Source organism: Prionailurus bengalensis, chromosome E1 (assembly GCF_016509475.1).
Source record: "Prionailurus bengalensis isolate Pbe53 chromosome E1, Fcat_Pben_1.1_paternal_pri, whole genome shotgun sequence".
Lineage (NCBI taxonomy): Eukaryota > Metazoa > Chordata > Mammalia > Carnivora > Felidae > Prionailurus > Prionailurus bengalensis.
In genome coordinates, this window is record NC_057347.1 from 59269676 (window position 1) to 59282834 (window position 13159).

At 61.1% G+C, this 13159-nt stretch overlaps 1 protein-coding gene across 2 annotated transcripts in view; it reads left to right on the forward strand.

Annotated features, from left to right (window-relative positions):
- RPTOR (regulatory associated protein of MTOR complex 1) overlaps window positions 1–13159 on the forward strand; it is a 338621-nt gene that overhangs the window by 290174 nt on the left and 35288 nt on the right. For both annotated transcript variants that reach the window (XM_043585750.1, XM_043585751.1), the window contains 3 exons: window positions 5701–5819; window positions 11900–12003; window positions 12443–12626. In XM_043585750.1, coding sequence (XP_043441685.1) covers window positions 5701–5819; window positions 11900–12003; window positions 12443–12626 — 407 coding nt within the window. The remainder of the gene's footprint in view (window positions 1–5700; window positions 5820–11899; window positions 12004–12442; window positions 12627–13159) is intronic.

Consider the following 13159-nt stretch of genomic DNA (forward strand, 5'->3'; position numbering starts at 1 on the left):
GATCCGGGCGCCCCTATGACTCCTCTTTGCCCCGGGCACCTGCAGACCGTGTGCCCCCGTTCCCCCCCGTGCAGCCTCGCCACCCGGGCCAGCTTCCCCCCGGCCCTGCGCTGGCTCCCGTAGAGCCCTCCCGACTGGTCTCCCTGTGCCCCCTGGTGCCTTCTTCGGGGTCTTGTCCTGACTGCGTCTGGGTCCCGTGGTCACGCTGGGCGGCCCCGCCCGTGTTCTGAGGGCATGAGCTCACACGCGTGGCTGGCCACCAGGAGGAGAAACGTTTGAAGCCGCCACACCTGGCTCCTGAGCCTGGTGGAAGTGAAGCCTGATGGACTGAAGTCCTGAGTCGCCAGGGGACCTTTGAGACCTTTTGTCAGAGGGTCTCCGTCGTCCACGGCAGGGCCCCCTGGGCAGGGTCTCGAAAACCGCGTGTGCCGGTGGAGGCCCCGGCGGGTTCAGGCCGTGGGGTTGTGGCCACCTCCCTGGGCGAGCGCAGGCTTCATGCTGTGTGTCTGAGACGTGCCCGGACGTGCCCCAGGCCGGGCTCCCGCCCAGACGTGGCGCTGGGCCCTGAGGAGGAGCATCATCTTGTCCTCCGCGCGGGCCTCGGCACCGTGAGGGGCGAAGACCGGCATCTCACCGGAGGCCACGCCAGACGGAGAGGCCGGTACCTCCCGCCTCCGCCCTACCCCCGTCTGTCTCCTGGGAGCCGGCAGTCTCGTCACCCCTACCTGGTCGCTCACAAAGTCAGACTCCTGCAGAAAGCCAAGTGTTATCTGTGCATCGTTCACGTCCTTGGAAACTTGGTAGAAGTTCTAAGCGAGCTGGAGTTGAGGGAGCCGGCTCGTGAATGTTCCATGAGATAGCGCCCCGCCTACCGCGCACTCGGGACGCGTCGGCCAGAGTCCCACTGCTTGCGGCTCTCGCCCGCCTAAAGCCAGTTTCTTCTCCAATTTCAGCCAAGCACTGCAGTCTCTGGCCTCTCCCTGAGTGTTGCAGAGCAGAAGAGGTTTTCAAAACCGTGGCAACCTGGCACGTCCCTTCATTCGCACCTGTCCCACAACGCCAGCCCCTCTGGGTCCCCTCCTACCCCTCACCCTGCCTGGTGGTCCCGCCTGCTGTGCCTCATGTCTGCTGCCCCCCACTGGGAGGAGCTGACTCCGCCTGGGCCTCCCGCACCTGAACTGGGCCAGCCCGAAGGGTGTCGGGCTGCACTGGGAGCCAGTCCCCGTATCCCCTCACCTCTGGAAGCCCACGTGTCTCTGGCTTGCCAGCCATCTGGCCTGACTCCCGCACGGATTCCCCATCGGCCCCCCTGCCATCCAGCCTGTCTCCCCGCGTGCCGGGACCCCCCTCAGACCTTGCCAGCACGTCACAGACCTCCAGCCAGGCTTGTTCAACGACAGCTTCACTCAGAAGCCTTCAGTCAACAAGCGCTTGCTGTCAGCTCCCTACTCAGGGCCCTCCTCCCGCAGACACCCCCACCTTCGTCGTCAGCCCGTCTCACCTCGCCCACCACCGTCCCCCCTCCCCAGGCTGGATGCTGGCCCCTGAGCGAGGCCCAGACAACCTTCCCTGGCCATTTCTGCGTGGCCCCTCCGACCCAGCAGTGCCTGGCCCTCCCTGCCACCGACATTCTGCATCCCGTGGGGCGGGGGGTTCCCTGACCCACCGGGAGGGAAGCCGCCACCTTCATCACTCAGTTTCAACAAAGCTGCTGTCTCCCGCTCACGTGTGCCACTGGCGGCCGGGCCTGGCCTCCGTCCCCCTCCCGCCCTGAGCCCCACCTCATCCAAGCGCCCGGAGGTGGGAGTGCGAAGGTCGGGAGAGACGCCGGCCTGGTGCGTGTGCAGACGTCAGGGGCCCCCCACAACACACAGAGATCCCCCGGGCCTCTGTCCCTGTCCCTGGGCCTCACCCACAACAGCCACTTCAGTCAGTCACGCTGCTGAGCTGAGCGCCAGCCCCCGGGGGTCAGGGCCACTGCCCTCGGGGAACAGAGGGGAGCCGAGGGACGGGGTGGAGACACGGGCACTGCCCGCACCACCGGAGGAGGAGGCCCCTGGAGCAGAGCTGCCTTCCCCCGGGCGCACAGCCACTTGTCCCCTGCGGCACCGTCACCGGCCCCGGAAGTGGCATCTTCCCCTCTCCCCTGGTCTCCCCACGGCCTCAAGGAGTCCTGACGGGAGGCCTTTGCAAGCCCCCAGCGGCCCGGGAGACCCCACAGCCTCGAGCTCCGAGCAGGAGGAGCAGAGGGACCGCGAGAAAGGAGAAAGAAAGGAGGAGCGGGTTGCTGCCAGAGGAACCTCACACGATCCCAGCGAAGGCTTTACAGCCCATTAGTTTGATTTCTTACCGCCGGGAAACGGCGGCGAGAAAGCGAACGGCGTTGTTTTTCCGATGCCACCGCATCAGTTATGATTTTATGGCCAAGATCCTTGATTAAAGGCCATCATCAAGTGTGTCGTGTCGGGACCCTGAGGAACATCGCTGACAGGATTATGCAGATGCGGTGGCCGCCTGGTCCAGGCGGTGCCGGGGGTGCCGGGGCCTCTTCGGGGCCTGGACTGCTCAGGCCTCCCGCAGGGCAGGCCGAGGAGGGAGCCAGCCAGGGGCTCCTCAAGGGGCTCCGTCACCTGCGGGGGTGGGGGGAGGGGGGCAGCGACCGGGGGAGGGGCGCGGCACAAAGGGGCGAGTGCAGAGGCCCCGGGTCTTGGGCGCCGGTTGCTGGACAGCCCAGGTGAGCTCTTAGGGCGTCAGAGTGAGCGACCCTGAGACCCGGCTTCACCCTGGGCTGCTCTCCAGGGACTTCTGGGATCCAGAGCTGGCCAGGAGCTCCGAGCAAATTTTCCTACCTCTTACGCCATTCAGAAAGTTGTGGCCGTTGCCCTGAAAAACAAATCTAAAGCCATTAGTTATGATCCTTTATTACTTTTAGTCTAGACATGAAAATAGGTTTCAGAGCTTGTGAGGAGGGAGTTGGGTGAGGGCCAGACACAGCGCCCTTTCTGAGCAGTTAACAGCGCGGGGGCTCCACCTCTGCGGGGCCCTCACAGCCTTCCGTGTGGCTGGCGGCAGGTTTGACGACGGGGCGGTCCGTGTGTCAGATCGCGTGGCGGCCAAACCCAGGGAGGAGGTGAGCGGACGTAGCACCTCTCTGTCCCAGGGTCAAGGTTTTCACTGGCAAACAGTGACCCATTCACTGTGGCCAAACACCCTGGCGAAAATTAGAACTTTTTTATTCTCTACCGAATCACAAACGGGGTTATGTCAGAGTCAAAATCTTCTGCAAGTAACAGCTTCTGAATTCCACGTTCCCTCTGTGCGTGGCTCGCCCCGCCTTTGGTGGCGCTGGCGTGGCGCAGCCGTGACCCTGGCGTGGGCACCTATGGACCCACGCCTCCCACCGCCTTCCCCGCCTTTGTGGAAACGGTGCGCACACAGCACCGGGCGTGGCTCCTGCTGGTGGGTACTCCGCCACCACAGGAAGTAGGTTTTAGGAAATGTCCCCAGAGACCCTGGCCGTCAACCTGGACGGCGGTCCCATGGCTGTGGACCCTGAGGGCCAAAGGTGTTTGCTCTGCTTCCGTCTCTGAATTAAACACGCAGGGAAACCGCACGCATCTCCGTGTGCACCACTCGCCCTGACGCAAGCTCCCCTCCAAGCGAAAGTGTGTTCAGCTGACATCTCACCGACCCAAGTCCAGATCTGTACGGAACCCCAGTCCCCACGGGGGCCCCTGCCGGACTCCCCAGGGCCACAAAGCCTGTGTGAGCTGCCGCACACAGCAGGCCCCAGAGCTCGCACGTCCTTCCAAGCGAGCACACGAGGGACGCCACCTCCCCTCCTGGGCGACACAGCAGCACCTTCTGCACCCTGACCTGCAGGGAGGTGGGGCTTCCTCCATCCCTGTGGCCACGGGGTCACTGTCCCCACGACTGCGGGTGGGAAGAAGAGCCGCCTCTGCCTCCAGATGCCAGGCCGTGGGTTGTGCCGTGTGACCCTCCACATCATCCATCAGCCTGATCTGAATGGTTGGGTGCAGGGGCGCCTGAGGGGCTAAGCCTCTGACTCTTGATTTCAGCTCGGGTCACGATCTCGCGGTCAGTGGGTTCGAGCCCGGCGTCGGGCTCCGTGCTGACAGCTCAGGGCCTGGAGCCTGCTTCGGATTCTGTATCTCCCTCTCTCTCTGCCCCTCCCCTGCTCATGCACTCGCTCGCTCGCTCGCTCGCTCGATCTCTCTCAAAAACAGATAAACATTAAAAGAAAAACTTGAATGCCTGGGTGCAGCCCATTCCGTGATGGAGGAACAACCGTCCTCTGGCAGCATTCGTGAGATTTGAAGTCCCTCACCAGTGCTGGAGGGGCTGCACCCGGAGCTGGCCGGGCAGATGACCTGGGGTCTCGGCGTATCCGCGGGAGCAGGGCCGGTGCCGTGCCCAGCCCCCAGGTCCGCCCCAGCACCGAGCGGGGGTGCGGCATCCACGCCCGCGCCCCCGCTCCCGGCCTTGCCTCACCCGCCTCCTCTCGGAAGGCTGCCTTTCCCCTTCCCTGCCTGGTGCCGACCGGGTTCCATGGTCTCTCCCCCCAGGGGTCTGCACCCGGCCCACCCGCCCTGCCCCCTCGGTCTCCAAGCCGCCCCACTGTCCTCTCTGGTTTGCGACGCAGGCCTCTGTCTCGCCACTTCTGCAAATGCTCCCTGTGTTCCCATCACCTCGGTGCCGGTCCGTCGTTTGCTCCGCCAACTTCCCGCCAGCGAGGCTCTTGCCAGGAGAGCAGTCCTGCCTCCCCTCCAAAGCCCACTGCGTGCCTCTTCCATGAAGGCTTCCGGGCTCACCTCCCAGCCCCACCCCTGACAGAAGAAATCGTCTGCCCGTTACTGGAGCTGCCACGGCAGCACAGTGTGGCGGACGCGGCATTGGCCTGAACGGCCGACAGGCATGCGTTTGAACCCTTCATCCTCTGGGCGTTCAGCCTCACTGCCCCTCTGTAATGCCCAGGGATGGCGCCTGTGGCTGAGACTGTGAGGGTCAAGTAGGACTGGGCGGACTCCTGGGTCAGGCCCTCCGTGACTTCCCTTTCCTTCGTGTCTGTGACGCACCCCGTCCGCGCCAACATCCTGTCTCCTCCATCCACCGTGGCGTCCAGACATGCAGACGGGACCTGAAGTGTGGAACACACCCAGGAAATGTGGTGGCTGCCTGGGGAGGACCTGGAGGGCTCAGGTCACGTCACACACACCCTTTGTGATTTCCTGGGAACTCGGGACGGTGCCACGTGTGGTGTGTAGACAAGAGAGTCAGTGTGTCACAGCCCAGAGCACTCCCTGAACGCGGCACTCCCATCCAACACGCGCAGCTCACGTAGACCGTGATGGCTCCCTAGAAACCCAGGTGTGAGATTGAACGGTCCTCGGGAGCTAGATAGTGCTGTCCAGTCGGCCAGGGCTTCAAGGAAGGTCAGCCTTTCCTAACTCACCTTTCCTGCTAGGAATATCCAGCCTCAGAAGATGAAATCGTGCCATCAAGCCTAGTTACCAGCTGGGACCCCCGAGTGTCTGGGCCCCTAACCAGATGACAAAAATGAGGCTCCGTAGCCCCAGCTCTGGAAAGCACCCGTTCCTGGCAGCAGCTAGGTCTCCAGGAGCCGGCCAAGCACACCAGCCACAGCTCTCTGTTCTAAAACATCCCCTTTCTCTCTCCTAGGAGTCTCCTTCAACAGTGTTTACACTCAGATTTGGAGAGTGTTACTGCATCTGGCTGCGGATCCCTATCCAGACGTTTCCGACTTGGCCATGAAGGTGCTCAACAGCATTGCCTACAAGGTACGTGTGACGGCGTTCCCAGCAAAGCTCCCGAGTGCCTGGTCCCCCATTACGGATATTCATGCCGGGAACCCCAGGCGGTTAGAGAGACTTTGGACAAGCGCCTCACGGTGTACCCGACCTCTGTGTGTGTGCAGCTTCAGTCGGGGCACTGCCCTGCCTCCACTCAGCTGTGTCAGGGCGCCTGGAAGTTAGGTACGGGCTCCCGTTCGTTACCCTCGTGATCCTATCCACGTCTGTGTGGTCTGTAGTGATGTCCCCTTTCATTCCCGGTACCCGCGGTCACACTCACGACCGCTCGGGCTGAAGGAAACCTCACGGGACCAGCTTCTGGTTTTGTCCCTATTTGTCTGTTGCTTTTTAGTTTCCGTTTTATTGACAGCTCTTTTCATCCTCATTACCCTCTTCCTTCTCCTTACCCTGAGTCTAACTTGCTCTTCAGATTCCAGTTTCTTAAGACAGAAGCTGAGGTCATTACCTTTGCCTGAAAGCTTGTGACGCACAGAGGTGTCTCGAGGCCTTGTTTTGTCTCTGAGGTGTAGGCCGGTCTCCCGGCCATGGCCAGCGCAGCCAGGGCCAGCACGGTCATCGGGTGCTCCAGTCACTCCCCGCCCCCTTGGTGATTTTGGTCATGATGAAACCGGTATTCTATATAAGTTTATTTTGTAGTGGCTTTTATGTATTTAACCTTATCGAAAATCAACCCGAACTGTTTAAAAATACGTCAATGCCTAATCTTGAAATTTCACAACTATAAACTCATCACAGTAGACCTGAGCTCAGATGGTGAGAGACGTTCCTCAGAGGAACGTCTCACGCGTGCGTAAAGCACGGAATCCGTGTCTCCGTGTCCTTTCGGGTTACGTGTAAGGTGCGTGGCTGCGACCTGGAAGTGCCTCTTCAGCCCACCTGAGGTAATTAAACATCGTGTGTGTGGTCGCTCCTACCCGGCAAAGCCACACCAGCAGGTTACAACAACCGAGACAGCCTCTCGAGGCTTTAGAACAGCGCTCCCTGACAGAGCCTTAGAAGTGGCTTGTGGCTTTCTGCCTGTCGTGCTGATCTCGACAGACACACACGCATCCCAGTGTGCACACGGTGGGCACACCCAGAGGGCAGAGAGTGGAGGGGGTTCCTCTAGAGTCCATACTTCCTGAAGCCTTGTACTGGTGCAACACAGCCTGTGTGAGTGAGAGTGTGTCTGTGTGTGTCTTGTGTGTGTGTGTCTGTGTGTAAACGTATACAGGTGTCTGTGTGTGTTTTCAGGAGTAAACATTTGCCACTGAAGGCTTTGGAAGCATAAACATTAAGGAGATATTTTCTTGCCCTCAATTTAATTTTAAAAATGGCTTACTTTCTACTCTAGCAACTAATGAGGGGATTACATTTCAGTTCACAGAGAAATGGGCCTATTTTTGATATTTAACTGTGACAGCAAATTTTTATTCATCAGAGTCAAAACAGCCTTATTACTCCGGAATACCCCGTAGGATTCCGTATTCAAATATAGAAATTGCTGCCAGCTTGGGAACTCACATAGCTCGAGAACTGTGGCCTAATTTCAAGTATTTATATCCCCTGTCCACACAGGCTTGGGGTTTGCGTTTTGCTTCTAGTTTTTATTATGGAAAATTTCAAACCACGGAGAGAAATACAAAGAACAGCATGACGACCTCAGGAGCCACGATGGCCCCGACAGCCTCCCTGGCGGCCACTCCTGCCATCTGTGCTTTGGGGACAACACTTAGAAGGAAGTTTCACGCGACAGGTGTTCAGATGTCAGGGTCGCGCACACTGATCATCACTACTTTTAATATTTATGAGAAAACCTGTACTCACGTAAACTCACCTAGAGATAGTCCGCCAGCATCCCGACACCCAAGGAGCCCAAGTGTCGGCCGCCACCACGTCTGCGGGGGGCCGCGTGCAGCCAGGTGCGATGGAGATCACAAGCCAGCATGTGAGGTTCGAGGCCAAACACTTTCCTTATAAACCAAAGGCCTAAGTGACCAAGAAACAAAGTGAAGGTTGAGATCCCCAAAAACCAAATTCAAAAAAGTTCCACGGACACTGATTAAATCCTGGCTCCGCGCTGATAACGTCGGTTTCTTTTAAACCCCTATCCCCATTCAGGGACCCTCTCCTCCCGGTTAGCACCTCACTTAGAGCCCAGGGAGCTGCCGCGCTCGCCCCAAACCCGCTGTTCACCCAGCGAGGGTGCAGTGAGCCCACAGCGCAGCACCTTTGCGTCCACCTCTCTGTGGGCTCTGTGGATGCCCACGGAAGCATTTTCATTTCTTCTCACTCGGGTCGAAAGGGCCTCCTCCCAGAGGCGGGGTCCTCCCGGGAGGACCCTCCGCTGCCCGCCCCCCACCCACTACCACCACACAGAGGAGCCTGTGTGCCAGTGCTGTGTGCCCCCCTCCGGAGCCTCCCCTGCCTCACTGCCTGCCGCCGCCTCCAGCAGGAGGGCCTCCCAGAATTGTCGGAAATCGGGGCAGTCCTAGCGAACTGTTAACGACCAAGAGGCATCTCCGTGTATAGTTCGCAACTTGTCACGCACCTGTCTGTTCTCACCTCCCCAGAGACCCAGAGGTGACGGCGTCATCACCCAGAGTCGCATAGCTTACAGAAGTAGACGCCGCCCCCTCCTGAGAGTCACAGGCCCTGCCGGGCCAGATGCAGAAACGGCCCCAGGAGAGCTGGTCCCCTTGGAGTTCAGACTCTGTGGCTCTGGGGTGGCCACTGGGCCTGTGCTCCGAGCCCTCGTGAACACCCTGCCAGCAGGTAGAGGGTGGCTCTCCGGGCCCGTGGGCCCTGGTCAAACGCCACCAGCCTTCAGCCCACTACCCGTCCCCTAGCTGGTGTGCAGAGTTGGGCTCCCTGTGGGCCCTGCCGTGGCAAGTGAACACAGTTTACTGAGAAGCAAAGTGGAAATATTTATGTCTCCTTCCTTCCTCCCTGTCCTCACTACTCTCTGTTGCCGCTGCTCCAAAACGCAGAGACCCTGGAAAGGGGGCAGGTGAGACCCCCCCCCCGGCCTCGGCCGTGCCGGCTTTGCTTCCCGGGGGGCCAAGGACCGCGGCTTCCCGGACGGCCATCAGCAGCCACGGGACAGTGCCTCGCCGTCCCCGTCGCTGTGGCAAATGAGCAGTACCCAGGACCCAGCGCTCCAGAAGGGCAATTCGTGTTGTTTGTCTAGGACGTGCAGTTTACAGAAAACTTTTCTCTTAGATCAACAGAATCCTGCGCCTTGATAGGTGTCTTCTCAGTGGCCCAGCAGCCAGCAGGCTCTGCATCATACTTAGCCCCAGGACAGTCACCTCGGGACAGTCCTGGGGACCCAGATTCTCGACATGCGGTTAACAGTGCAATCCTGCAGTCATGCACTCGCCCGGGAAAGAGCAGCAGACGCCTGGGCTGGAGTCCCAGACCCTGACTCTGATCCCGTTGGGAAATCCACCGTCCGTCCACGTCCCCCGTGCTGCTCTGGGGTACTTTTCTCCGCACTGGATCCGACTTCCCGCGCCCTCGCAAAGTGACGTGTTCCAGGCAAAGAACCAGAGAGTAAAGAGAACTTCCCAGGAGCTGGAGATGGGGGGGGGGGGGGGGCGGGGGGGGGTGGGGACGGGTCGCTGCCGTCCAGGCTCCTGCTCCAGACGCCCCTGTTAGCTGCACAGGGCAGGGAGCAAATGTGTCCCCGCGAACCACGTCTGTGTTTGCATCGGGCCAAGAGAATACGCCTGAGAGGAGAATTTGGCTTATAACAAAGTAAAGTAGGCCGGGCTCCCAGAGCTTCACCCGTAGCCGTGACCATCCCCCTTCCCTGCTGCCCTTGCTCATCTGGGCCCCGCCACCTGTCCAGGGAGTGGCTTCAGGGCCGCGTCCCCGAGCAGAGAGCAACATAGAATCCTGTCGGCGAGGACGGGCACAGGCGCAGGGTGGGCAGGGGGCTCACAGCTGGGCCCAGTCCTCAGTTCAGAGCCTCGAAAACGCTGCTGCCTCTCTGCTGACCTTCTCTGGCCGTGTGCTGTCTGTGAAATGGCTGCCGGGACCAGCGAGGGAAGGAGCCCCTCTGGCCCCGGGCTCGCCACCCTGCCCCACCCCCTGCCCCGTGTCCCCACCCCAAGTCTGCGGACAGGTGGGGTCCACTCGCCCGCCTCTGCTCACACTCACCCCTGCAGGCTCGCACCAAGTGTGAGACCAAGGCCGAGGCAACACTAGTCGAACAGATGGGAGCCGTTGGGCTCGAGAAAGCTTCCTCGAAGCCTGAAGCCTTGTGATCGCCAGTGTGAAAGCTGCCGGCGTGCCCACTCCTCAGGATTTCTAAAACGGACTTGGAAAGAGAGCCGTGTGGCGGCCGCGGGTGTGAAGGGTGTGGGCGAGGGGCTGCGGATACCTCACCCCGGCCGCCCGGGCCCAGCAGAGGGAACAGAGCCCGGTCGGCGGAGCCTCCCTGAGGGGCGGTGGGCAGCGAGCACGGGAGAGGCAGGGTGGGAGGGTCTCGGGGGACATGTGGCAAAGGGGGTGGGTGGGTTCTGCCGAAGTCTGAGTTTCAGCCACAAAAGTGTTGTCTTTCCTGTCGCCTCCCCCATCTCTGGACGTTTTGAGGAGACTTGTGGAAGTTTGTAGCCTCTCAGCTCCGATCCTGTACTCTCCCCAGACCACGCCGGGGGGCGCTTGGGGGGCGCTTGGCTCTCGGGTTTTGATGGAGGCACAGGGAGCTGGCCAGGTCATTTAAATAGGAAGCAAAAGCAAGTTCACAAACAATATACTTTACATAATTAAAGAAATGTTTTTCTTAATGTTTTGTAAAGCTTGATTACAGTTCAGTTTTCTTGTTATTCTTGTTTCAAAGTGGTAAATTATCAGGGAAGCATCGATATTCTGTAAATGAACAGTTTTTTGGTGGTTTAGTTTTCTGCAATTCTCTGCCTGTTAGCTGCACGTAGGAAGTACAGCATCCTGACTGCTGAGGGAGGGGTCAGAACACCTGAGGGTCCCCTGAGCCCGGCTGCCCCGGAACGTCCCCCACGGAGGTCAAGGTTCTGTTTCCCTGGGTGGCGGCCAACTTCGAGACCCAGTCTGGCACCAGCCGCACTCAGGGGAGCCCAGACGGCTGCTTTAACTGCCTCCTGTCCCGAGTGCCACTGGGGCAGCAGCGTCTGCCCTGGAGCCCTCTCCTGGGGGTGTCCAGAGCTGGCAGGGCCTGCCCAGCCGCCCCGTGCCCCCAGAGCAGAGCATCCAAGGAAGCACTTGGCGGACGGTGGGCTTGCGTCCGATGGGCGGGGACAGCCCCGTCTGCCTCCTGCCTCCCCGTCACATGCACCCCCGGCAGCCATCCGGTTTCCCCAGCGACACAAAGCCCCACTTCAAAATATCGAAACTATTTCCCTCCTCAACAGTCGTCTCAAGCGGGCACGAATTGTCTGTGGTGAAACGTCAGATGTGCGCACGTCTGTGGAAGGACGTTGACAGCAGCCTGTCTGGTTTCCATCCACAAAGTGCCACAGAGCAGAGGCCAGGGCGGGCTGTGGGGGGCTGGAGCCTAGTGTTAATGCTGGCACAGTCTCGTGGCTGCTCTTCGGGCAGGGCCGACCCTGGGGCCCCGCTGGACCCCAGCAGATGACTTCTCGGAAAGCAAACGAACGTGGTTTTTTGTTTTTTGTTTTTAACGTTTATTTATTTTTGAGACAAAGACAGAGCATGAACGGGGGAGGGTCAGAGAGGGGGAGACACGGAATCCGAAGCAGGCTGTAAGCGCTGAGCCGTCAGCACGGAGCCCGACGTGGGGCTCGAACCCACGAATAGCGAGATCATGACCTGAGCCCAAGTTGGACGCTCAACCGACTGAGCCACCCAGGCGCCCCAACAAACGGACATGGTTTTATCTGCAGGGGGACACTGGGGAGGGGCTCCACCTGGGCCGTCCCACACGCGTGCTTGATTTCCTGGGCCAGGAGGCCCTTTGCGCGATCTTGAAGCCATCGAAAGCAGCCACCGCCCTGGGCTGCTGTCTCACGGCCGCAGAGGTCACCGGCAGCTGGCCGTCCACACCACTTGCCCCTTTGCTCTTTCAGGCCACAGTGAACGCCCGGCCCCAGCGTATCCTCACCACGTCCTCACTCACCCAGTCGGCGCCCGCCAGCCCAACCAACAAGGGCATCCACATCCACCAGGCGGGGTAAGTGGCCCGTGTCTGTCATGCGGGTCCCTTCTGCACCGCCTTCCTCTGCACGAGGTGCCACAGCAGGAACCGCCCGGGAGCCTGACTTGTGCAGCCTCTCCGAGTTTGACCAGCCGGGGTCTGGGTCCTGCTGGCCAGCTGCGGGCAGGGAGAGCCCCTCTTATGTCAGCGTCCGCAGGCAGGAGGCGGCGAGCGGACGTGCCCGCCAGGGCCGCCCTCGCTTTCCGGGGGCACCGCTCCCAGAGCCTGCGGGCGGGGCCCCAAGGGCCGTCGCTGCAGCCGTGGCGGCTGGCTCTGGAGGCACGTGCGTGTGCCGGGCGGGTGGCAATGTGTGGGCTCCCGACGCGGGTCGGTTGGCAGTGCCCGGGCGGGCGGGTGAGGACGAGGGGCTTTGTCTTTGGGTAAAATGCAACGTTCCTTCCTCCCCCAACGGCAGGGGCTCCCCGCCGACGTCCAGCGCCAGCAGCTCCAGCCTGACCAACGACGTGGCCAAGCAGCCAGTCGGCCGAGACCTGCCCGCGGGCCGTCCCAGCGCCCCTGGCCCCGCGGGGGTGCAGTACACGCCCCACTCCCAGCAGTTCCCCCGCACGCGGAAGATGTTCGACAAGGGCCCAGACCAGGTACGCTCGACTGTGCGCCCTCGGTGTGGGCGGAGACCCTGCAGCCCGGGACGCGGGCCCCACCCTGCCCTCCGCCCCCCGCTGTGCTGCACGGTTTGTACCGGCACCACCTTGCAGTGTCACGGGGCCCTCGCTCCTGTGGCCCCTTGCCATGGCTCACTGTTCTGGCACCTTCCACGTGGCCTCTCTGTTCTGGCACCTTCCACGTGGCCTCTCTGTTCTGGCACCTTCCACGTGGCCTCTCTGTTCTGGCACCTTCCACGTGGCCTCACTGTGCTGGCACCTTCCACGTGGCCTCACTGTCCTGGCCTCACTGTCCTGCCACCTTCCACGTGGCCTCACTGTCCTGGCACCTTCCATGTGGCCTCACTGTCCTGGCACCTTCCACGTGGCCTCACTGTCCTGGCCTCACTGTCCTGGCACCTTCCTCACGGGCTCACTGTCCTGGCACCTTCCACGTGGCCTCACTGTTCTGGCACCTTCCACACGGCCTCACTGTTCTGGCACCTTCCATGTGGCCTCACTGTCCTGCC